At 36.9% G+C, this 26,668-nt stretch overlaps 2 protein-coding genes across 4 annotated transcripts in view; one reads left to right on the top strand and one right to left on the bottom strand.

The window, feature by feature from the left end:
* The window catches only part of LOC127839937 (zinc phosphodiesterase ELAC protein 2 homolog), a 424,675-nt gene that overhangs the window by 46,223 nt on the left and 351,784 nt on the right, over positions 1–26,668 (bottom strand). The window lies entirely within an intron of this gene.
* Positions 23,592–26,574, top strand: LOC127839120 (uncharacterized). Of its 3 annotated transcripts, none has more exons than XM_052367328.1 (2): positions 23,592–24,072; positions 24,651–26,574. In XM_052367328.1, exon 2 carries the CDS (start codon positions 25,208–25,210, stop codon positions 26,222–26,224), a length of 1,017 nt encoding a protein of 338 aa, XP_052223288.1. In that variant the 5' UTR covers positions 23,592–24,072; positions 24,651–25,207; the 3' UTR covers positions 26,225–26,574. The 3 variants fall into 3 exon arrangements, with proteins under 3 accessions (XP_052223288.1, XP_052223287.1, XP_052223289.1); XM_052367327.1 differs by having other exon boundaries at positions 24,613–26,574; XM_052367329.1 differs by having other exon boundaries at positions 23,594–24,072; positions 24,613–26,574.

The raw sequence follows: 26,668 nt of genomic DNA, 5'->3' as shown, positions 1-26,668 counted from the left end.
TTTGTCCACTTTATTCCTACAGTATCAAAGCTATTGCTTTCATACTTGCAACACGTATTAACTATTATAAGGGGACTGTGCAGGCAAAGTTACGTAACTCTGACTGGCATTTGGATTGAATTATGGGCCCTTTATACTTAGAAAATTGAAAATTTGGTTAAGTTTTGTGTTTTGGTCCACTTTATCCCTAAAGCATCATAGAAATTGCTTTCATACTTGGAACACTCGCAAACTATCATAAGGGGACAGTAAAAGGACAAGTTGCATAACTCTGGTTGCCATTTTTACTGAATTATGGCCCTTTTTTGACTTAGTAACTTTGAATATATGGTTAAATTTTGTGTTTCGATCCACTTTACTTCTAAAGTATCAAGGCTATTGCTTTCAAACTTCAAATACTTTCATGCTACCATGAGGTAACTGTACCTGGCAAGTTAAATTTTACCTTGACCTTTGAATGACCTTGACTCTCAAGGTAAAATAATTAAATTTTGCTAAAATTGCCATAACTTCTTTATTTATGATTAGATTTGATTGATTGTTAACTTTGACAAAACTACTCTTACCTGACATACCACAATAGACTCCACCAAAACCATCCCCCTCTCCCCCCCTCCCCCCCGAATCCCTCCCCCCCCCCCCTACCCCCCCCCCCTACCCCCCCCCCCCCCCCCCCCCCCCCCCCCCCCCCCCGAAATATTTTTTTTTTTTTTTTTTTTTTTTTTAAGATCATCTCACAAATGACCACCACACCCTCACACTATACCCACCCACCCCACCCCACCCCACCCTCCAATTATATTTTTTTTAACGGTTAAAATACACTTGATAGGTAGATTGATCATGACTCACACTGATGACCCCTATTGATTTTCAGGTCACTAGGTCTTGGGTCAAGGTCACAGTGACCCGAAATAGAAAAATTGTTTCCGGATGATAACTCAATAACGTTTATGCCTAGGATCATGAAACTTGGTAGGTAGATTGATAATGGCTGGCAGATGACCCCTATTGATTTTCAGGTCACTAGGTCAAAGGTCAAGGTCACGGTGACCCAAAATAGTAAAATGGTTTCCGGATGATAACTCAAGAACGCTTATGCCTAGGATCATGAAACTTCATAGGTTCATTGATCATGACTCGCAGATGACCCCTATTGATTTTCAGGTCACAAGGTCAAAGATCAAGGTCACGGTGACCCAAAATAGTAAAATGGTTTCCGGATGATAACTCAAGAACGCTTATGCCTTGGATCACGAAACTTGATAGGTAGATTGATCCTGACTCGCAGATGACCCCTATTGATTTTCAGGTCACTATATCAAAGGTTAAGGTCACGGTGACCTGAAATAGTAAAATGGTTTCCAGATGATAACTCAAGAACGCTAATGGCTACGATCATAAAACTTCATATGTACATTGATCATGACTCCAAGATGACCGCTATTGATTTTGAGGTCACTAGGTCAAAGGTCAAGGTCATGGTGACCCGAAATAGTAAAATGCTTTCCGGATTATAACAAAAGAACGCTTATGCCTAGGATCATGAAACTTCATAGGTACATTGATCATGACTCGCAGATGACCCCTATTGATTTTGAGGTCACTAGGTCAAAGGTCAAGTTCACGGTGACCCGTAATAGTAAAATGGTTTCCGGATAATAACTAAAGAACGCTTATTCCTAGGATCATGAAACTTGATACGTAGATTGATCATGACTCGCAGATGACCCCTATTGATTTTCAGGTCACTAGGTCAAAGGTAAAGGTCACGGTGACCCAAACTAGTAAAATGGTTTTCGGATGATAATTCAAGAACGCTTATGACTAGGATCATGAAACTTCATAGGTACATTGATCATGACTGGCAGATGACCCCTATTGATTTTCAGGTCACTAGGTCAAAGGTCAAGGTCACAGTGACAAAAACATACTCACACAATGGCTGTCACTACAACGGAGAGCCCATATGGGGGGCATGCATGTTTTACAAACAGCCCTTGTTTATGATTAGATTCGACAAAACAACTCTTACCTGACATACATGTATATGTATAATTATATAATATTGGCTATAGTAAAACCTTGTTACACTCTAAAAGTCTTAGTTTTAGTCCAATCTTAATGAAACTTGGACAGAACAATTGTTCTAATGATATCTCAGCTGAGTTGGAGGGAGGTTCCGGTTTGTTGAAAAACATGCCCTCCAGGGGACTGGGCTTTTTTCCTTATATGGCTATAGTAAAACCTTGTTAACACTCTAGAAGTCAAAATATTTATTTATAGTCAAATCTTCATGAAACTTGGTCAGAATTAACATTTGTTCTAATGATATAGTGATTGATTTCGAAAATGGTTCCGGTCTGTTGAAAAACATGGCCACCAGGGGGAGGGGCATTTTTCACTATTTGGCTAAAAATGTTCTCATGATAGCTCGGCTGAGTTTAAAAAAATGGTTAATATGGATTGTCGAAAACTATGGCCGCTAGGGGGCAGGGCATTTTTCCTTATATGGTTATAGTCAAACTTTTTTAGCACCCTAGAAGTCAAATTTTTAGTCCAATTTTCATGAAACTTGGTCAGAACATTTTTTCCAATAATATCTGGGCTGAGTTCCAAATTGGGTCCTGTACGTTGAAAAACATGGCTGCCAGGGGGCTAGGCATTTTTCCTTATTGGGCTTAAGAAAAACCTTATTAACCTTCTATAAGTCACATTTATGTTCAAATCTTTATGGAACTTGGTCATAACATTTGTTCTGAAATTAGCTTGACTGAGTTTAAAAATGGTTATGGTTTGTCAAAACATATTGCCACTAGGGGGCGGGGCATTTTTCCTTATATGGCGATAGCAAAACCTTGTTAGCACTCTATAAGTCACATTTTAGTTCAGTCTTCATGAAACTTGGTCAAAATATTTTCCCTCATGATTTCTCGGCTGAGTTTCAAAATGGTTCCCGTCCGTTGAAAAGCATGGCCGCCAGGGTGCGGGGCATTTTTCCTTATATGGCCATTGTAAAACCTTGTTAACTCTATAGAATTCACATTTATGGTCCAATCTCAATAAAACTTGGTCAGAACATTTGTTCTAATGATAGCTTGGCTGAGTTTGACAATGGTTGTGGTTCATAAACAAATATGGCCACCAGGGGGCGGGCATTTTTCCTTGTATGGCTTTAGTAAAACTTTGTTAACACTCTAGAAGTCATATATTTTTCCCACTCTAGAAGTCATATATTTTCCCCAATCTTCATGAAACTTTGTCAGAACATTTGTTCTAATGATATCTGGGATGAGTGTGAAAATGGTTCTCATCTGTTGAAAACATGGCCACTAGGGGGCTGGGCAGTTTTCTATATTATGGCTATGGCAAAACCATGTGAACTCTCTAGTTGATATTTGGCCAAGTTTGAAAATGGTTTCTTAAAAATTTCAAACATTGCTGAGAGCAGTTAAGTTCCTGGAAGTCTCAGTTAAGCAACCATGGGCCTCTGGCCCTCCATAAAACAATTTGTGATTTTCAATAATAAAACATTAAACTGTTAGTATTTCAAATTACGTTATGTAGATCACATTTATTTGCTGCCTTGTGCTTAAAGGTTTTTATTTTTCAGTACATAATTAACAGGCCCAAACAAATCTTTTGAATATTCATTAAAGTCGTCCAAATCAGCTATTTAACTATATATATTTATATTGCATAGTCATTTTTATAAGGAATGGGTATTGAATTATACAAGCAGTATTGAGTCTAGTATTATCATGCAAGTCTGACCATGCGTTCATATTTATATGAAAGGAAACAACATTTAATACAATCCTTAAATAGTATGAAATAAAACGTGTTTGTGTCTTCTATAATATTTGTTTATTGTTGCCTGTTTACAAAAAATGCATTGAAAGTATAACATAGGAAAGTTATTATGTAAATGCGGAATTTAGATGATGTAATGAATAGTTGTTCACAATGCAATTTTAAAATAAATTACCAGAAATGACAACCATAAGAGAATTTGTGTTTCATGTAACATGTGTCTCCCCACCTCAAAGGTTAAAGGCACGCTTAAAGGTCCAAATTAAATCTGCTCATCAAACGCTTGTCTGGATATTAACTTTATTGTTCATCATGCAATCTAACAATAACTTTGAAGATCTGTAGGTCTGTTCTATACCAAAACAAATTTGCTTGGACTACGTTCAGATTGCTTTGACTTACAATCATGCAAATTAGTATGGCAGTTAATTGAGAAAAGAGGAATATGCAAATCAACTGATCCAGTCATATATTTATCAATGTACTGAATTCCTGTGCTGGCTGATTTATAACTTTAGGGTATAGGCATCATACAATGGAGTGGGAGTGGAGGGAAACATGTTTTACAAATATCTCTTGATTCTTATTTGTTTTGTTCTTTGTATGTGGATACAGAGAGCATGTTCATAGATATTGTGATGGTGGAGAAAAATGTGTCCATATTTCTTTCACTGATGGGTGTATTTGAGAAACGGGCATTTACATGTTTTTCATCATTATAATAATAATTATTATTATTATTATTATTATTATTGATGAAATTTAATGACAGTTTTGCATAAAAGCCACTATCCAGTTCAGTTGTTTTGCATATAAGTTACATTAAGATGACATATTATGATTTTGAAAAGGCAATTTATTTTATCCATTAAGTTGTTACAACATGGCAGTTAATATTGTTTGCTTTTGTGTTGTTTGAATATAATTGATAGTGACTGCCCCACAGTGGCAGGGAGAAAATAACATGTAGTGGCCCTGTGCAACATTTCTTTTAATGATAATACTTCAACATTATGAGCCATGCTGCAAGGGATGTTATGGTAAATGAAAAGTTTAGAAGAAACATACATTTTTTAAAGGGGCCTTTTCACGTTGTGGTAAATTGACAAAAGAAAAAAAATGTTTTAGGTTCACAAATTTGTATTGTAGTCATGTTATTTGCAAGGAAACAGTAATACTGAACATTTACCATGCTCTAAAATATCCATTATATGCATCTTTTGATGATTTAAACTCCTGAAAAAAGAGTTGTGACGTGAAACGATTAAATAATTTAGAGAGTTCTGTTGTTGTCGTTATACTTTGTGATACTACGACAATTTTTTATATAAAGTATAAAAAAAATCACTCATTGTATGAGCAGAGCTGGCTGAGTTGTCAAAGCAATAGACTTTTACTCCAGGGGTCAGTGGTGCGAGACAGTTGAGGGTTACTTTTTTTTTCTTTCTTTAAAATATTCTTGATTTTTTGCTGGAGCTTTTTATATCCAATGTTTTACATTTATCAATATAAAGCATTTAATGATTAACTTAAATACATGCCAACATCTGCAAAAAGGTCCCTTTAAATCTGCTGTTCTGAAACCACAAGGCCCAGAGTTTTGATATTTGGTTGTAACATTATATAGTGGTATTTTACCAATTTAAATGAAATAGGTGGTTGACATTAGCCCTTTCCTACTGATATCATTTTTTTTTATGCTCCCCGAAAATTTTTGGGAGCATATAGTTGCCAGTTTGTCCTTCCTTACTTCTCACTTCCGTCACACTTTTGTTACAGTTTCTCATAGCACCTTCAATACTTTACTGATCTCTTTGATATTTGGCATGTAGGGACCTTGCATGGACCTCTACCTTTTGATGAGGTCACTGGGGTCAAGGTCAAGGTCACCGAGGCTAATAATAGATTTTTCCGTTTCACTTTTGTTACAGTTTCTCATACCACCTTCAATACTTTACAGATCTCTTCCATATTTGGCATGTAGGTACCTTGCATGGACCTCTACCTTTTGATGAGGTTTGAGGTCACTGGTGTCAAGGTCACCGAGGCTAATAATAGATTTTTCCGTCACACTTTTGTTACAGTTTCACATAGCACCTTCAATACTTTACCAGATCTCTTTCATATTTGGCATGTAAGTTCCTTGCATGGACCTCTACTTTTTGATGAGGTCACTGGGGTCAAGGTCAAGATCACCGAGGCTAATAATAGATTTTCTGTCATGCTTTTGTTACTTTACTGATCTCTTTCATATTTGGCATGTAGGTACCTTCCATGGACCTCTACCTTTTGATGAGGTTTGAGGTCACTGGGCTCAAGGTCACCAAGGCTAATAATAGATTTTCCGTCACGCTTTTCTAACAGTTTCTCATAGCACCTTCAATACTTTACCGATCTCTTTGATATTTGGCATGTAGGGACCTTGCATGGACCTCTACCTTTTGATGAGGTCACTGGGGTCAAGGTCAAGGTCACCGAGGCTAATAATAGATTTTTCCGTTTCACTTTTGTTACAGTTTCTCATACCACCTTCAATACTTTACAGATCTCTTTCATATTTGGCATGTAGGTACCTTGCATGGACCTCTACCTTTTGATGAGGTTTGAGGTCACTGGTGTCAAGGTCACCGAGGCTAATAATAGATTTTTCTGTCACACTTTTGTTACAGTTTCACATAGCACCTTCAATACTTTACCAGATCTCTTTCATATTTGGCATGTAGGTTTCTTGCATGGACCTCTACTTTTTGATGAGGTCACTGGGGTCAAGGTCAAGATCACCGAGGCTAATAATAGATTTTCTGTCATGCTTTTGTTACTTTACTGATCTCTTCCATATTTGGCATGTAGGTACCTTCCATGGACCTCTACCTTTTGATGAGGTTTGAGGTCACTGGGCTCAAGGTCACCAAGGCTAATAATAGATTTTCCGTCACGCTTTTCTAACAGTTTCTCATAGCACCTTCAATACTTTACCGATCTCCTTGCATGGGCCTCTACCTTTTGATGAGGTTTGAGGTCACTTGGGTCAAGGTAAAGGTCACAGAGGCTAATAAAATATTTTTTAGGTGGTTATTAACACATAGATTGACAAAGCGCATCATCGGGGAGCATCCATCAGTTTCACTGATATTCTTGTTTTTGTTTTTTGTATAAATTGTGAAAAAATCTTCTTCCAGCTAAGATTAAATGTATGAAATACAACATTTCCTCACTGCATATATTTTACAGGTTTGCAAAACTAATATATCTTGAAGCCAAATGGGTTATTTTATTGCAAAATTTGAGACTAGTCATTTCAATATGACATAATAGCTAAATATCCAGTTTATGTTATTTGCATGTTAATGACATGTTTGTTTCAGCTTGTCATTGAAGCCATCCATTTAATTTAATATCATATTCCTTTTTATACGCCTACTTGGGTTTATCTGGTGTCACCCAGTTTCAAGTACGAAAGTGTATAAGCAGGCCTGAAGACAGAGTTTCTTAAAACTCTTATTAAAGAATTTTAATTGACATAAGTCTGTGTGATACATGGATTTTCAATAACTGACTTTGGCTGCTATATACTGTACATACTATGAATCTGTGCAAAGCACAATTTAATAAACACAGATTTTGCACTATGTTAATTGGTAGCTGTATTTGAAAATTAAATAAATATAGAGTTACAAAGCAAAATAACTTCAAAATACAGTCAAAACTGTAAAAGTTTAAATATTTCTCAAGACTGTAACCTGTTTTCTGTTAAGTTGATTTTAATATATTTATAATGTTTAGCATATAGAACTTGTAAGTGAATTGATGTTGTATGGTATAGATAAAGCTCATTACACAACTCATTTTTTGTCATCATTTATTTTTTTTTCTCATCATTTAGTTATTTATTTTGTCCGAAGATGTTACATAATACTTTACTTTCCAAATAAATCGATTTGATTTATTGATTTTGTATATAGGCACTTCCACGGGTTTTTCTGCCTATTTTGGGAAAAGTAGTCTGACCAAATTGAGAATTTTTATGGACAAAATTGTCCATTTAAAGAATTTTTGCTTTGATGAAACGGCTCATTTTAGGAAATCATTGTGAATTTATCATGCTTAAATAAGTAAGTGGTTTAACATATAAATTTGGTTTATGCCCCCGGTAGGGTGGCATATAGCAGTTGAACTGTCCGTCAGTGTCAGTCTGTCCGTCCGTCCGAAAACTTTAATGGTCATAACTTTTTCAATATTTAACATAGCAACTTGATATTTGGCATGCATGTGCATCTCATGAAGCTGCACATTTTGAGTGTTGAAAGGTGAAGGTCAAAGTCATCCTTCGAGGTTAAATGTTTAATATATGGCGTCTGTCCGTCCGTCCGAAAACTTTAACATTGGCCATAACTTTTTCACTATTGAAGATAACAACTTGATATTTGGCATGCAGGTGTATCTCCTGGAGCTGAACATTTTGAGTGGTGAAAGGTGAAGGTCAAGGTCATCCTTCAAGGTCAAAGATCAAATATATGGGTCAAAATCGCTCATTTAATGTACACTTTTGCAGTATTTCAATATTCAAGATAGCAACTTGATATTTGGCATGCATGTGTATCTCATGGAGCTGCACATTTTGAGTGGTGGAATTTCAAGGTCAAGGTCATTCTTCAAGGTCAAAGGTGATTTTTTTTATTATTTCAAAGCGCCGTTCTCATGAAGCTGCACATTTTGAGTGGTGGAAGTTCAAGGTCAAGGTCATCCTTGAAGGTCAAAGGTCATATTTTTAAATTGTTCAAAGCGGCGCAATAGGGGGCATTGTGTTTCTGACAAACACATCTCTTGATATATATTGAAGATAGCAACTTCATATTTGGCATGCATGTGTATCTCTTGAAGCGGCGTTCTCATGAAGCTGCACATTTTGAGTGGTGGAAGTTCAAGGTCAAGGTCATCCTGCATGGTCAAGGTCATCCTTCAAGGTCAACGGTCATTTTTTTTATTTCAAAGCGGCATTCTCATGAAGCTGCACATTTTGAGTGGTGGAAGTTCAAGGTCAAGGTCATTCTTCAAGTCAAGGTTATCCTTCAAGGTCAAAGGTAAAAAAATAAATATTTCAAAGCAGCGTTATCATGAAGCTGCACATTTCGAGTGGTGGAAGTTCAAGGTCAAGGTCATCCTTCAAGGTCAAAGGTAAAAAAATAAATCAAAGCGGCATTATCATGAAGCTGCACATTTTGAGTGGTGGAAGTTCAAGGTCAAGGTCATCTTTTTAGGTCAAATATAAATAAAATTTAAAGCGGCGTTCTCATGAAGCTGCATATTTTGAGTGGTGGAAGTTCAAGGTCAAAGGTCAAAAAAATATTTTAAAATTTCAAAGCGGCGTTCTCATGAAGCTGCAAATTTTGAGTGGCGGAAGTTCAAGGTCAAGGTCATTCTTCAAGGTCAAGGTCATCCTTCAAGGTCAAAGGTAAAAAAACTTATATTTTAAAGCGGCGTTCTCATAAAGCTGCACATTTTGAGTGGTGGAAGTTCAAGGTCAAGATCATCCTTCAAGGTCAAAGGTAAATAAAAAATCAAAGCAGCGTTATCATGAAGCTGCACATTTTGAATGGTGGAAGTTGAAGGTCAAGGTCATCCTTCAAGGTCAAGGTCATCCTTCAAGGTCAAAGGTAAAAAAACTTATATTTTAAAGCGGCGTTCTCATAAAGCTGCACATTTTGAGTGGTGGAAGTTCAAGGTCAAGATAATCCTTCAAGGTCAAAGGTAAAAAAACAACATTTTTAGCTCATCTATTTTTTGAAAAAAAATTATGAGCTATTGTCATCACCTTGGCGTCGGCGTCGGCGTTGGCGTTGGCGTTGGCGTTGGCGTCGGCGTCCGGTTAAGTTTTGCGTTTAGGTCCACTTTTCTCAGAAAGTATCAATGCTATTGCATTCAAACTTGGTACACTTACTTACTATCATGAGGGGACTAGGCAGGCAAAGTTAGATAACTCTGGCGTGCATTTTGACAGAATTATGTGCCCTTTTTATACTTAAAAAATTGCAAATTTTGGTTAAGTTTTGCGTTTAGTTCCACTTTTCTCAGTAAGTATCAATGCTATTGCATTCAAACTTGGTACACTTACTTACTATCATGAGGGGACTGGGCAGGCAAAGTTAGATAACTCTGGCATGCATTTTGACAGAATTATGTGCCCTTTTTATACTTAGAAAATTGACAATTTTGGTTAAGTTTTGTGTTTAGGTCCATTTTATTCCTTAAGCATCAAAGCTATTGCTTTCATACTTGCAACACTTACTAACTATCATAAGGGGACTGTGCAGGCAAAGTAATGTAACTCTGACTGGCATTTTGACAGAATTATGTGCCCTTTTTATACTTAGAAAATTGAAAATTTGATTAAGTTTTGTGTTTAGGTCCACTTTATTCCTACAGTATCAAAGCTATTGCTTTCATACTTGCAAGATTTATGAACTATCATAAGGGGACGGTGCAGGCAAAGTTATGTAACTCTGACTGGCATTTGGACGGAATTATGGGCCCTTTATACTTAGAAAATTGAAAATTTGGTTAAGATTTATGTTTTGGTCACTTTACCCCTAAAGTATCATAGATATTGCTTTCATACTTGGAACACTCACAAACTATCATAAGGGTACAGTAAAAGGACAAGTTGCATAACTCTGGTTGTCATTGTTACGGAATTATGGCCCTTTTTTGACTTAGTAACTTTTAATATATGGTTAAATTTTGTGTTTCGATCCACTCGAAGTATCAAGGCTATTGCTTTCAAACTTCAAATACTTACATGCTATCATGAGGTTACTGTACCTGGCAACTTGAATTTTACTTTGACCTTTGAATGACCTTGACTCTCAAGGTCAAATTATTAAATTTTGCTAAAATTGCCATAACTTCTTTATTTATGATTAGATTTGATTGATACTTTGATGAAACTACTCTTACCTGACATACCACAATAGACTTCACCCAAACCATCCCCCGTGCCCTCCCCCCCCCTCCCCCCCCTCCCCCCCCCCCTAATTTTTTTTTTTTTTTTTTTTTTTTTATAAGATCATCTCACAAATGACCACCACACCCTCACACTATACCCCCACCCCACCCCCCCCACCCCCCCCCCCCAAATTTTTTTTTGATTTTTTTTTTTTTTTTTTTTTTTTTAAGATCATCTCACAAATTATCACCCACACCCTCACACTATACCCCCCCCCCCCCCCCCCCCCCCCCGATTTTTTTTTTTTTTTTTTTTTTTTTTTTTTTTCGCTTTTTTGGAAGATAATGTAATAAATGTCCACAACCCCACACTATAACACCCCTCTTCACTCCACTCCTCCCTCCTTTGTGATTGAAAATGAGAGTCCCTTCACCTTTAAAAAGAAAATAGATGAGGCGGGTCTGCACCCGCAAGGCGGTGTGCTCTTGTTTTTCAAAGCGGCGCAATAGGGGACATTGTGTTTCTGACAAACACATCTCTTGTTTTTTTTCAAACATGGTGAAAAAAAACACAAATATTTATGTTTATTATTTTATTTTTGAAATCTTGTCCAACCATCCCACCAGAGAATCCTGCCCCCCCCCCCCCAAAAAAAAAACAATAATATTTTTTTTTGCATTTTTATACGCCCGTCTATGACGGGACGTATTATGGTATACCCCGCGTCCGTCCGTCCGTCTGTTAATGTCGTACGCTACGTCAAATATCCTTTGACAGATTTTCTTCAAATTTTAACACAATCTTAATATTGATAAACCCTGATCCCCTTTCGTTTTTGACGGAATTCTGAATTGTCGTTCCAGAGTTATGGGACTTTGTTCGTCAAAATTTCGTGATTTCATTGAATGTCCTACTGTAGCTATATAAAAATGTTAAAGTTGTTATAACTTTGGTATGCTTGGACCTAGAGTCTTGAAACTTGACATGAAGGTTGGCCAGAACTAGTAAGTAACCACTGGACATTTCAAGGTCATTCATTTGAAGGTCAAGGTCACTGTGACCTTGAATGTAAAAATGTTAAAGTTGTTATAACTTTGGTATGCTTGGACCTAGAGTCTTGAAACTTGACATGAAGGTTGGCCAGAACTAGTAAGTAACCCCTGGACATTTCAAGGTCATTCATTTGAAGGTCAAGGTCACTGTGACCTTGAATGTAAAAATGTTAAAGTTCTTATTTCATGTTATAACTTTGGTATGCTTGTACCTAGAGTCTTCAAACTTGAAATAAAGATTGGCCAGTACTAGAAGATGACCACTGGTCATTTCAATGTCATTCATTTGAAGGTCAAGGTCACTGTGACCTTAAATGTTAAAATGTTAAAATTGTTATAACTTTGGTATGCTTGGACATAGAGTCTTCAAACTTGACATGAAGGTTTGCAAGCACACTTAGATGACCACTGGTCATTTCAAGGTCATTCATTCTAAGGTCAAGGTCACTGTGACCTTAAATGTTATTGTTGTTCATGTATCCTACCGTAGCTCAAATATCCCCCGATGGATTTTTATACGCCCGTCTATGACGGGACGTATTATGGTATACCCCGCGTCCGTCTGTCCGTCCGTCCGTCCGTCCGTCCGTCCGTCTGTTAATGTCGTACGCTACGTCAAATATCCTTTGACAGATTTTCTTCAAATTTTAACACAATCTTAATATTGATAAACCCTGATCCCCTTTCGTTTTTGACGGAATTCTGAATTGTCGTTCCAGAGTTATGGGACTTTGTTCGTCAAAATTTCGTGATTTCATTGAATGTCCTACTGTAGCTCAAATATCCTTCGATGGATTTTTTTCAAATTTCAACACAATCTTAATATTGATAAACCCTGATCCCCTTTCGTTTTTGACGGAATTCTGAATTGTCGTTCCAGAGTTATGGGACTTTGTTCGTCAAAATTTCGTGATTTCCATGCTCATGTACTTATAAAATAAACCATGTATTCAAATACAAATAAACTGAAGTAAAAAAATGATTCAAAGGGTTATTTATTACCTTACTACTTCATTGGCGAACGACGGGCGTATCATGCGCTCATGGCGCAGCTTTTATTTGAAGATAATATAATAAATGACCACACCCCCACACTATACACCCCTCTCCACTCCACCCCTCCCTCCTTTGAGATAGGTCCCTACGATAGGTCCCTACACCTTTAAAAAGAAAAATAGATGAGCGGTCTGCACCTGCAAGGCGGTGCTTTTGTTTTATAAATTTCTTCCATCAGATATAGTTACTAACAAAATGAGGACTCAACACACAATTCTTAGTTTTGTGAATGTGAGGACTTCGAATATAATTCTTACGTTTCATGGTCTCTAATTATTTTCTTTGTAACTGCATCAGATAGACAGATATGATAATGGACATTGTGATAAAGCATTAATAGCTTTCTTGTGATGCAGGAGATGATGGCCATGATGATGCCTAAAAAAATCAACCCTTGCACCCACGGGATCAAGAAGATCAACGTGTGCACCCGCAAGATCGAGATCACAGAGAACTATCACAAACTCAAGTTACTGCATGTTTTCGAAAATCTTTGGTGCTCATATGTAATTGTTCTCTGTGTTTGTTCAATAGTTATTAACAAAATAAGGAATCAACACACAGTGTCATATATTGTGCATGTGAGGACTTCAAATACATTTCTTGCTTAATATGTTCGTCTTGTTTTTGTTAATTATAGCCTTAATTGTGTTTGTTGTAGAAACCATAGGTGTTCCAAGAGGGAGAAGAGGACACAGAGGACTGTCCTTTAGAATGTTCTGGTACCCATCTGTTAAAGCATGCACTATCAAGTAATGAATTAAACAGAAAATCTACGAAGGAGATAAATCTGCAGTGTTTAAAACACTAAGGAAGCATCTGCACATTGCACTGTTACCTGGAAATTATGAGATTATTTAGGGTAAAATCTTATACAAAAAGTGCCATGCCAACAGATGAAATATTTTATATAAAAAACATTATGTCATAACTTCATAAGAAACTGCTCATACAGTGTGACACTTAACAGAAGCCTGGCGTTTATATTGTGTATAATTTCGTCTGTGTTGTATGCTGAAATATTTTATGCTAATGTACTTTCTTTCTTCAATAGAATTAGACGGTTATTTAAGGTAGTTCATCCGTAAAAATAATTGTTTTAAACCTAAATTATTTTACTATTTCTGTCATCTGCAACATTTCAGGGATTGACTAACCATATATTAAGAACTTAAATCATCAAATAAACAAATAATTATATGTTCTTTAATCCTATTACCAGTTTGCTATTTTGATATAAATTATTTGACCCCTAGGTTGTTAACACTTATTTGTATGTATTAAGGTAGCGCACCTCTAATGGGCACATATCCAAATATAATTTAATTATTTTCCTAATCGGCATCATTTCACTGAACTACATGCAAATTTGTAGGCAGGCTTTCCATGCTTTTTAAAAAAATATACCGATTTTTTCAAAACCACCCTCATGCTAGGCTTTTGTTCAGTTTATTTTCACCCTGGGGTATATAAAAGTTCCATAATTCATTCAGATTTCAAAATATGGGCATGCAGTTGGTGTGTACAGATGCAGTAAAGGTGTTTAAAGTTTAAACAAGATGAAATAAGTATTCTTTTACAGACAATTATTTTTTACAATTTTTAGCTCATCTATTTTTTGAAAAAAAATTATGAGCTATTGTCATCACCTTGGCGTCGGCGTCGGCGTCTGCGTCGGCGTCGGCGTCCGGTTAAGTTTTGCGTTTAGGTCCACTTTTCTCAGAAAGTATCAATGCTATTGCATTCAAACTTGGTACACTTACTTACTATCATGAGGGGACTGGGCAGGCAAAGTTAGATAACTCTGGCGTGCATTTTGACTGAATTATGTGCCCTTTTTATACTTAGAAAATTGAAAATTTTGGTTAAGTTTTGCGTTTAGGTCCACTTTTTTCAGAAAGTATCAATGCTATTGCATTCAAACTTGGTACACTTACTTACTATCATGAGGGGACTGGGCAGGCAAAGTTAGATAACTCTGGCGTGCATTTTGACAGAATTATGTGCCCTTTTTATACTTAGAAAATTGAAAATTTTGGTTAAGTTTTGTGTTAAGGTCCATTTTATTCCTTAAGTATCAAAGCTATTGCTTTCATACTTGCAACACTTACTAACTACCGTAAGGGGACTGTGCAGGCAAAGTTATGTAACTCTGACTGGCATTTGGACGGAATTATGGGCCCTTTATACTTAGAAAATTGAAAGTTTGGTTAAGTTTTGTGTTTTGGTCCACTTTACCCCTAAAGTATCATAGATATTGCTTTCATACTTGGAACACTCGCAAACTATCATAAGGGTACAGTAAAAGGACAAGTTGCATAACTCTGGATGTCATTTTTACGGAATTATGGCCCTTTTTTGACTTAGTAACTTTGAATATATGGTTAAATTTTGTGTTTCGATCCACTTTACTTCTTAAGTATCAAGGCTATTGCTTTCAAACTTCAAATACTTTCATGCTATCATGAGGTTACTGTACCTGGCAAGTTGAATTTTACCTTGACCTTTGAATGACCTTGACTCTCAAGGTCAAATTATTAAATTTCTCTAAAATTGCCATAACTTCTTTATTTATGATTAGATTTGATTGATACTTTGACAAAACTACACTTACCTGACATACCACAATAGACTCCACCCAAACCATCGCCCGTGCCCCCCCCCCCAACCCCCCCCCCCCCCCTATATTTTTTTTTTTTTTTTATTTTTTTTTTTTTTTTACGATCATCTCACAAATGACCACCACACCCTCACACTATACCCCCCCCCCCCCACCCCACCCCCTCCCCATTTTTTTTTTAAACGGTTAAAAAACAAAACTATTTATTTTGATTATTTTATGTTTGAAATACCGTCCAACCATCGCACCCAAGAATCCCCCCCACCCCCCCCTCCCCCCACCCGAATCCCCCCCCCCCTATTTTTTTTTTTTTTTTTTAAGATCATCTCACAAATTACCACCACACCCTCACACTATACCCCCCACCTCACCCCCCCCCCCCAATTTTTTTTCTATGAAACGGTAAAAAAACACAAATATTTATTTTTATTATTTTATGTTTGAAATACCGTCCAACCATCGCACCCAAGAATCCCCCCCCCCCCCCCCCCACTCCCCCCCACCCCCCCCATCCCCCGATTTTTTTCCCCTTTTTTTCGCATTTTTAGAAGAAAATGTAATAAATGTCCACACCCCCACACAATGCACCGCTCTTCACTCCACCCCTCCCTCCTTTGTGATTGAAAATGAGAGTCCCTTCACCTTTAAAAAGAAAATAGATGAGCGGTCTGCACCCGCAAGGCGGTGCTCTTGTTTATCTATGGAATAGCGCCATGGAATGTAAGTGATTTCAGCCAAGTAAAAATTGGGTCCGTTAAAAACAAAGTGTCGTAAAATTCAAAATAGTATCATTTAAGTTATATTTTAAACTTATTTAAACACAATATACAGCAAAAATACCAAGAAATAGACAGATTTACCGTTTACTTTTTGAAATAAAAATAAAAATGCAACATGCATCATTCGTATTTTCAGCAGTAATTTACCCAATTTAGCCATAACGTTGTTTTAATTTAAAAATTGAAGGATGTTCTTACAATTTTCAACATATTTAACAATAAACATAGCTTATATGCTATATTAAATCAAATTACGTTAGAAAAGAAATAAAACGCGTCGCAAAAAGTATGCGATATCGGCAGCATTCGAACCTGCGCTGGAAGATCCCAAAATATTTCTAGTCCATTGCCTTAACCACTCGGCCACGACAACTTCACATCAGTGCAACCTTAAATTATGATATGGATAAGTAAACAGGTAAAAAGGCTCATCAATCTTTGAAGAAATCGCCAAATCGTATTTTTCAGATGATAATTGGATCAAAGTCAATATTTATATTGAAAATAATTTATTCTAAATAAATTAGGTAAACACATATCAAATTTCGAAGTTTGAAAAAAAAAATGCATCTCTCGGAAATAACCGATCATTTAAGATCAGCAATGATCGTAAAATAAATCGCGGGAAATCATTAGAGGTGCGCTACCTTAAAATTAGCTTTTCATTAACTTAGTACTAGGGGGGGGGCCAAGTTATGTAAGTTTAAATATCATAAGTTAAGAGACACTCACTGGAGGCATTTATTTAAACAATGTAAGTTGTTGTTCAAGTTTTTAAAATTTAGTGGCTTTGATTTTAGCTCACCTAAGCTCACAGTGCTCATGGGGGCTTTTAGGATCCCACGTTATCTGTCGTCCATCAGTCCGTAGGTCAGTGCGTCCATTAATGTTTTCTTCTTACGTCTCTTCCTTCTTAAGCGCTTAGCAGATTTTAATGCAACTTCACGGGAATGATCCTTGGATGACCATTTTTCACAGTTTTTCAAATCAGTTCGGTTAATTGCATATGTCGGTCACCATAGCTGAATTAGATATTAAAAATAAAAACCTCAAAATTCTTCTCTTGAACCACAATGGTGAGGGCTTTAATATTTGGTGTGTAAAATGCCCCAACTGGTCCTCTTATAAGTTTGTTCAAGTCATGCCCCTGGGGTCAAAAATGACCATTCACCCCGGGGACATGTGATTTATGTACTAGCTTTATGAATTAAAAATCTTCTCTGACACAACAAGGCCCAAAAGTGTAATATTTAGCATGTAACATCATAGTGTGGTTCTTTACCAAGTTTGTTCGAAGACTACCCCTGAGGTTTAAATTCGCCCTGTCCTGGGGCTATCTGATTTCCATTCTATGTATATAGTTAAAACTTTATAAATCTCTAAAAGGACAATGGCCAGACTTGGTTAATTTCCATGTAACATCGTACAGTGGTCTTCTACCAAGTTTGTTCAAAACATACCCCTTGGGTTAAAATTGGCCCACCCTGAAGCTATCTTAATTCCCTTATATGTGTGTAGTGAAAATTTCAAAAATCTCTGACATGGTAAGGCCCAGAGGTTTGGTATTTGGCATTTAATATCATATTGTGGTTCTCTATTAAGTTTGTTTAAATTATGCAACTGTCAAAACTGGCCCGCCCTGGGGGTTACTTGTTTTCCTGATATTTATGTACTGAAAACTTATTTGAAAAATCTCTGAAACTGCAAGGCACAGAGGTTGGGTATTCGGCATCTAACATCAAATGGTTGCCCTATACAATGTTTGTTCAAATCACGCCCCAGGGGTCAAGATTGGTTCCACCTTGTGGATTACTTGTTTTAATAATATCTCTTCCGAGTTTGAAAAAGGTTGCGGTCAGTTGAAAAACATGGCCATCAGGGGGTGCAAGTTTCCCTATACGGCCATAGCGAAACATTGAGAAAACTCTAGAAGTCACATTTTTTGTCCAATTTTCATGAAACTTGCTCAGTACATTTGTTCTAATGATATCCCGGCAATGTTCGAAAATGGTTTCGGAAACATCACAAAAGATGCTCAGAACCGTTCAGTTCCCCAAAGTCTCAGGTGAGCAGCCTACGGCCCTCTTGTTGTAATACTATGTCATCAGTGATTTCGTTTTACAATGTCATATGACATAAGATATGTCCGTAGAATAACCTTTTTTATGTTGTTATCTCTAAATTAAAGAACATGTCGAAAGCTCTTGTAAATTTTTCCATATTAATATGCATAAACAATACTACATTTTTGATTATATGAGCCTTGTTCTGGGAAAACTGGGCTTAATGCATAAGCGTAAAGTGTCATCCCAGATTAGCCAGTGCAGTCCGCACAGGCTTATCAGAGACAACACTTTCCGCCAAAACTTGATTTTCAGCAAGGAGGGACTTCCTTGAAACTAAACATACCAAAAAAAGCCGAAAGTGTTGCCTCTGATTAGCCTGTGCAGACTGCACAGGCTAATCTGGGATGACACTTTGCACACATGCATTAAGCCCAGTTTTCTCAGAACAAGGCCCATATTATTGTTTTTGAAGCATACAGTAGAAAACGTTAGTTCCTGTGAAACGTTGTCAATCATACATAAATAAATGACAGTTCGTAGTTTTTGTAATTTGCTTTTGCTGCTGTGAAAAAAAATGCCATGGAGTTATTAATAAACTAACCACCGTACATTTTCTTATTTACTTTTGTACTGATTGACTTTTGATACTCAGTCTCATGTACAAACTATCATATCGTCGCTGTCGTTCTCAAACCTCGTAGCTACAAAATGCCAACTTTTCAGGAGAGAGAAAAAACCGTCTCATTTTTTTATAACGATGTTTTAGAAATTGAAATTCTGTAAAAATACCAAACAAATGAAGCTGCAAAATACGGTATAAGCCGTAGACGCGTAAGTCATACTGATAAGTCATACTGACAGTCAGACATGGTAGCTACGATATTTTGTCACCACAGTTTTGTCATTTTTATGAGGTACGACAATTCGTCCTTATAGGAAACCTCGTAGTTGCAAATAAAAAAAATATAAAAACGTTTTTGTCAAATTTGTCCAAACGAAACGACGTACCTTTACTGTCCTACTCGGTTACTCCTTTCTCCATAGATCCCACAAGATCAGGTCTTATCTATTTAACTGTTCAGAGGTCATTATCAAGGTGGTGTGAAACGCTGGTCACTGTTAGAAGTCATAACATTAGGGTATTTATTGGCCATATCTAATTCCAAGGTATTGCTGTAGGATGCTGATAATTCAGAGGGTTAAACATCGCTCACACACTAAATGAATAATTTGATTGTAGAAAAATACAGGGGAATGCATTTTAAAAGGTATCAACGAGATAATATTAATTAACTAAAGCACATTTTAATAAAGAGTATCGTGCTTGTATTTGAATGATGGATAAAAATAAAATGAACAGAACAGAACATGTACATAGTTTATTATTAAATTGAACAACATATTAATTAATGTAAATCAAACTATGTAATGGAAAGTATATAAATGCGAAGAGTATGTACTAATCTCAGAGCATAATTATAATTATGTTATATAAAATTATAATGAAGATATTTTCCATTACACATATCACATTATTCAGAAGTAAACAATTGAATATTCCTTACTTTTTCAATGTACATCTATTAATGTCCATATAAACAAGTTGAGATGGCATAAATAGTATGCCACATAAACTTTATAGAATTCTTGTCAATTAATAATGATAGAATGATAAGCTTCTATATACATGTATATTAAGTACTGTCATGATTGTAACCCAAACTTTTCTAGCAAGGAAATTTCATGGAAAAAACATTAATGTTAACACCAAATAGCGCCGTCTGCACATGTGGATTGGGACATAAGCGACGGTGTTCGCTATTCAAGTTAAGACTTTTTTAAGAACATCGTCGATTAGGAAAATGTGCTATATTTGGAGGAAATACCGGTTTCAGAGACGTTCAATAAATTAGCCGCGCTCTGTGAAACGGGGCTTAACGCCTGTGCGTAAAGTGTCGTCCCAAATTAGCCTGTGCAGTGCGCACAGTCTATTCAGGGACGGCACTTTTCGCTTTTATTGTATTTTTCGTTTTAATGAAGTCTTTACGTAGCGAAAAACCAGTTTATGCGGACTGCACAGTCTAATCTTGGACGACACTTTACGCACATGCATGAATACCCGTTTTCACAAAGAGTGGCTCAAATACTGATCGTGTCCGTTATTTTTAATTTTGGCAACGATAATATAGCTTTATGACGGGCTTTTGGCTGTTTGAGTCGCGTTGCTTTTGTTGCAAATTATATTATTTTGTTTCTGCTTTTGGAGGCATTTTTTTAGTCTTTGGATCATGTTTTGCGAAAAACACTGTAAATGAGAAGTTTTAAAGGGGAAGGTTGGGGAGTTGTACTTTCACTTGTTATTAGATTGTTATCGTAGCTATGCACGGGTTGGTTTAAAACGGCGAACGGCCATATGGTCGCAATGATTTAAATGAATAATTCTGGATACGATACATCAAACTTAATGTATAACCGCGAGATCGTCGCTGTATCATATGACCAGGTGCAGTATATATAATTGGTCTACAACCAGGCACTCGGTCAATCATCAGGGGTCAGCCAGTCACATATTGGAGTGTATTAAAAAAAACTGCATCACTCAGAGAAATTCACGATTCGCAATTTCGACATTCGGATCGATATTTGAAAAAAAAGATAACACGTTTGTTGAATACGTTTCTAAACGTCCATATAACTTATAAGTGTTTGAAATTTGTCCGTATATAAAATAGCAGGTTAATTTGTAAGAAAATGCAATTTAAAATCATTTCCCGGCAGTATTAACCATGTGGAGATGGTGTGCTATACATTTTTCAATTTGAAGTCCGCACGGGCTAATCAGGGACGACACTTTCCGCTTTTATGACATTTTTCGTATAAATGAAGTCTCTTCTTAGCAAAACTCCAATTTAGGCGGAAAGTGTCGTCCATGATTAGCATGTGCAGACTGCACAGGTTAATCTGGGACGACACTTTACGCACATGCATTTTGTCCAGTTTTCTCAGAACGCGACTCAAATTATTAGAGGTAGTATTGACAATGGGCTCGACATGTTGCCTAGGTTTCGAAAATGCCTCGGTGAAAGTGTGTGCATGCACGTTTAAGTATTTCGTATGTCCTTTTTGGATAGGTGTTCAATAAATTTACTTTTCATAATCATGCCTTAATAGACCGTCAATGGAGCATTTGAATCAGCAGACAAGTTTCAAGTGATATTTACAGATATCTTCATGTCTTTTAAATTTCCGCCAAGTTATTTCATCCCTTCATTCTTTTGAAATGGCAGGACAACAATATACCTATGTACAGGAATATGACATAGGAAGTACGGACTTGGCGCGTCGCATTGTCTCATAATTATGAATATTCCTTTCTTCAAATTAATCTCGAACCTTTTCCTATAATGAGTTCCGTTCTGAGAAAACTGGTCATAATGCATATGTGTAAAAAGTGTAATCCCAGATAAGCTTATGATATCCGCACAGGCTAATCCGGGACGACACTTTCCGCCTAAACTGGATTTTCGCCAAGAAGAGACACTATGTAAACGAAAAATTCCATAAAAGCGGAAATTGTCGTCCCTGATTAGCCTGTGCGGTAGCCTGTGCGGACTGCACAGGCTAATCTGGGATGACAATTTACGCACAAGCATTATGCCCAGTTTTCTCAGAACGCGACTCTAATGACACGGCCATTGAGCAATCATAAGCAAGAGATTACAAATTCGATCTTTTCCCTCTAAGTGTGACCTTGACCTTAGAGTGTGAATGACACATCCGCTTATGATGCTGAATAATTCCGCTAAGTAATTTACAAAATCTGAATTGAATTTTTTTCACAGTGATTACGAAATGGGATGGACGAATGGAAGAAAATGCGCACCCCCAGAGTTTCCAACTGGTTTCATCTTCAACCGACCATAATGTAAAAGCTAAATATCGACAAACTCGAACAACGTTTTTATTGTTACTTATGCAAATTCCAAACCGCAAGCTAAGTATACACTCCTTTGGACTGAAAACACACGTCCTTGTCTGAATGTATACGTCTTGCTTCGTCAATCTTTGGTAATCAAAACGCGAACATGAATTCATTAATATTTTAAACACTTACGGTTTATTTAATTCGCAGCGGGACCTGAACATCAGTTCTGATTGCCATAGATCAATTCAGATTCTCTTTTTCGGTTTATTCATTTCATTTCAACTCGTTTTTGTCTACCCTAAAGCTCCGCGTGAATTTGCTTTTTATCTCGGATTTTTATTTATTCGGAGTTTAAGCCATGCATGAAAGTTATTAAATGAAATATTAACAAGTATTTATGAATGTTTAATAATCCCAACGTTTTTGAACGCGTGGGGAAATTGTATTGATCTCCGCTTTATTTTTGATAGGACCATATTTTATCCTACACTAGAACCTTGAAACTTGATAATTATGAGCATATGTGCGACGGTGACGGTGACGAAATTTTGATCTGACCCCTGGGTCAAAAGTTATGGGTAAATAAATGGGTAAAATGGGTAAAAATACTTACAACATGCGACGCACATGATAACAACTTTTGACCCAGGGGTCAGATCAAAATTCCAAATAGTGCACCGTCGCACATTTGCTCATAGCTACCATGTGTGTAAGTTTCAAGGTTCTAGTGCTAATAGTGTAGGAAGAGATGGAGGAGAATGGGGGTTGGGGTGGGGCCCAAAATTTTGTTTTAACATAACTTCTTCATTTATTCACCAATTGGCGTGACGTCACTTTTATACTGAACATCTCTTCTTTCAACACGGGCGGTGTGGGGATACGCGTCGGCATCTGCCGCGCCATTTCTAGTTAATATTAAGTTGATTTCAAAGCTTCAGTGTATTCCTATCCTCGACCCAAGAGAATGTGGTTAAATATCAAAAAGCTCTTTAATTTCATCTGAGCCGCGCTCTGGGAAAACGGGGTTTAATGCATTTGGTTAAAGTGTCGTCCCAGATTAGCCTTGCACTCCGCATAGGCTAATCAGGGACGACACTTTCCGTTGCTATAGTATGTTCCGTTCAAAGGAGGTCCCTTCTCAGCAAAAAAGATTCTGAAAGAGTGAAGAAAACTATCTTTTAAAATCATATAAGTTCTATTAGTTTAAATTTCAATCATTTCATAATACATGTTCGACGCTTGTTACATGTTAAATTTAAAATCTAACAAAGGTGAACATAAAATTATTTTACTAACAAATTTCAAGCTTACCCGTTTTATACATATCCATTGAGGTCTTGCACGCACCTGTTATTTCCCATGCGTAAACCGGAAGTCGGCCATTTTGAAGGTATTCCGAAATAAACAAAAAACTGTCTTACAGCATATAAACAAATTGATGATTAATTATAGATTACCGGTGCTTTTTACGCATTAAATATGTCCAAGCGAAAGATTAACGACGCTGAGAGTGATTCCACTAAGTTATTGTATAGAGATGGACTCAGTAATGAGGAGAAAGTGCGGTACGATGAGAAACTGAAAATTCTCGGCGGGTGTGATCCATATGAAATCGTGTCGTGGTCTACTGAAGTATCATTGTTGCCACCTGTCACGTACATTGACATTGTAAATTACTTGCTTTGGTCTCCAAGTGTGTACACAAAGGATGAACTGAAGAGTTATAAGGGGTTAGATGCGTACAACCAGTTTGTAAATGGATGGGTCAGGGACAGAGCATCTGTTGTGTGCAACGATTACACAGTGGTCACTGCAAAGGTAAATATGTTGAAATTTTGCACCATAAACTTCACATACCCAATATTTTTTTATTAAATATTCAACATTGGACTATAGCCTTGTTGCTAATGTTGTGTTTGAGTGTTTGAGTCTGGCTGCATGAAATATTTTTTTTAATGAACTTAATGATTTTTTTAAATAAATTAATTTTCTTATGCAGCTCTATGGCTAGAACCTAAGTGAATATAATATTAACAATTTGACATCAGTTATTCTCAATTTTAAGGTATTTAGCAAAAAATCAAATACACTAATTTCCCAATTAAATTTGAAAATTTCACTACGCTTTTATCCCAAAGTCAATGTTTTCACGACTCAATTTTTCCTAATTTTGATGTTTTCACGACTCAATTTTTCCCAATTGGACCGGTACGGGTACTTTTCCCAATAGGACAAAAAATCGCTGATAATGTAAGAGAACATGAAAAGTGTAACGTCTCGTGTCTTTCCTTTTTGAGTAAGGATGTATAAATTGTACGACTAATTATATCAATAAATCATTATTTAATCTTTTTTTAGGTCCTCCATTCTCAGCGACTGAGGGAGAAACCCCTAAGACCCTGGGTCATATGCGACAAGACCGGACAGGTGATGGGTGCCCACTGCACGTGTATGGCTGGGTTAGGCGAGGCCTGTACACACATCGCTGCTCTCCTTTTTGCCGTTGACGCAACAGTACGGATTAGGGACTCGAAGACTGTGACTGATGAAAAAGCCTATTGGTTGTTGCCGTCTGCCATGAAAACTGTGGAGTATAAAAAGGTACAGGAAATAGACTTTACGTCAGCGGAAACCTTAAAAAGAAACTTCACCGCCACTCTGGATGCTGTTACATCACCATGTGTAGGCGCAACTTCTGGACCCTCTGTACCGCCATCAACACCTGTAACGCGTACTCCGAAGACACCAGGATTAAAACCGAGGGAAGATAAAGTGCCAGAAGCGTCAGATGATGAAATGAACATTCTTTACCAGAAACTGTTTGAATCAGGTGCGTGCTAAGTCTGCCATTCTTGCAATTGTTGAACCTTATTGTGACAATTTCATACCTACAGCAGTAAACACTGATTTCCCTCAAATCTTCTCAGAGTTAAGGGATGACAAGTGCTACGACATGAACTACAAGGAACTTGTAGATCACTGTGAAAAAATAAGAGTAACTTGTACCAAGGAACAGAGTGCAGCTGTTGAGTTCAACACAAGAGAACAAAGCAAGAGTAAGCTTTGGAACTCTTTCCGTGCCGGCCGGATTACCGCTTCCAGAACGAAGTCCGTCTGTCACACAGACTTAGCAAATCCTGCCCAGACTTTAATTAAAGGTATCTGTTACCCGGACTCTGTGAAATTAAGTAATGCAGCAACGAAATGGGGATGTGAACATGAAAAAATCGCTCGTGACCAGTTTCTTCAGGCTATGTCTACTGTACATGAGAACAGTCGAATTGAAGATGTTGGGTTCATGATTTCGACTGAGAACCCTTTCATTGGAGCCTCCCCAGATGGACTTTTCACATGTGATTGTTGCGGCACAGTGCCAGTGGAAATAAAGTGCCCATTTTGTGTAAGGGGGGACACTGTGGACAATTGCAAGTACTTGGAGAATGTAAACGGTGTACTTAGATTGAATCATAAACATGATTACTATTACCAGGTTCAAACACAAATGGGTTGTTGCCAAGCGGAAAGGGGATACTTTGTAGTTTGGACAGAGAAGGAATTGCACATAGAGGAAATAGTGTTTGACAGTGAACTCTGGAGTGAAATGTGCGCCAGCTCTAAACAACTCTTTGTTTCTGCTGTCCTGCCTGAACTAGTTGGAAAGTTGTTTTCCAAAGTCCCAACGAAATACAACAGACCACCACTTTCACCTGTGGACAGTAATATCAAAGCAGATAGTGAAAATAAGCCTGTCAATAAGAAACTAACAGTAAATGAGTTTGGGGACGAAGTGTTTTGTTACTGTGAGCAGGGGGAACATGGAAAAATGATCGCGTGTGACAACTCAGACTGTGAAATAGAGTGGTTCCACTATGCTTGTGTAAAAATTGACAAATCTCCTCGCGGAAAGTGGTACTGTCCCGACTGCAGGAAACTACCAAAGTGCAAAAAACAAAGACTAGGAAAGAAATAAAGTCATGTACAAAACCAAAGCTATATTTTAATAAGTGCCCAATAATACATGTAAATAAATGACATACTCATGATACTGTGTTAATACAATAGTAGGTCATATATCTGTTGTCTAGATATTCCACTAATCTAAGTAACAATTTTCAAGTATAACAGCTGAAAGAGCATTTTAATTGGTGCTTATTTGACTGGAAATGGTAAATGTATAGCATTTTCAACGACTGCTGGTAAAATAGATGTAAATAGTTTTCTAAGTATGAATATCTTGTTTTATACATAAAAATAAATGTTTTCTTTATTATTTATATACATCAGTCTCACTTATTTACCGATTAAATTCATATATTCATACATATGTGTTTTTGATGTTCATACTAATCATAGATGTTCTACCAATAGCATATAATGGTTTCTCTACAAGTAAGCAACAACTTCCCCATATAAA

This window comes from Dreissena polymorpha, chromosome 7 (genome assembly GCF_020536995.1).
Source record: "Dreissena polymorpha isolate Duluth1 chromosome 7, UMN_Dpol_1.0, whole genome shotgun sequence".
Lineage (NCBI taxonomy): Eukaryota > Metazoa > Mollusca > Bivalvia > Myida > Dreissenidae > Dreissena > Dreissena polymorpha.
Note: the sequence above shows the minus strand (reverse complement) of the source record. Positions and strands in the feature narration are given on the sequence as shown.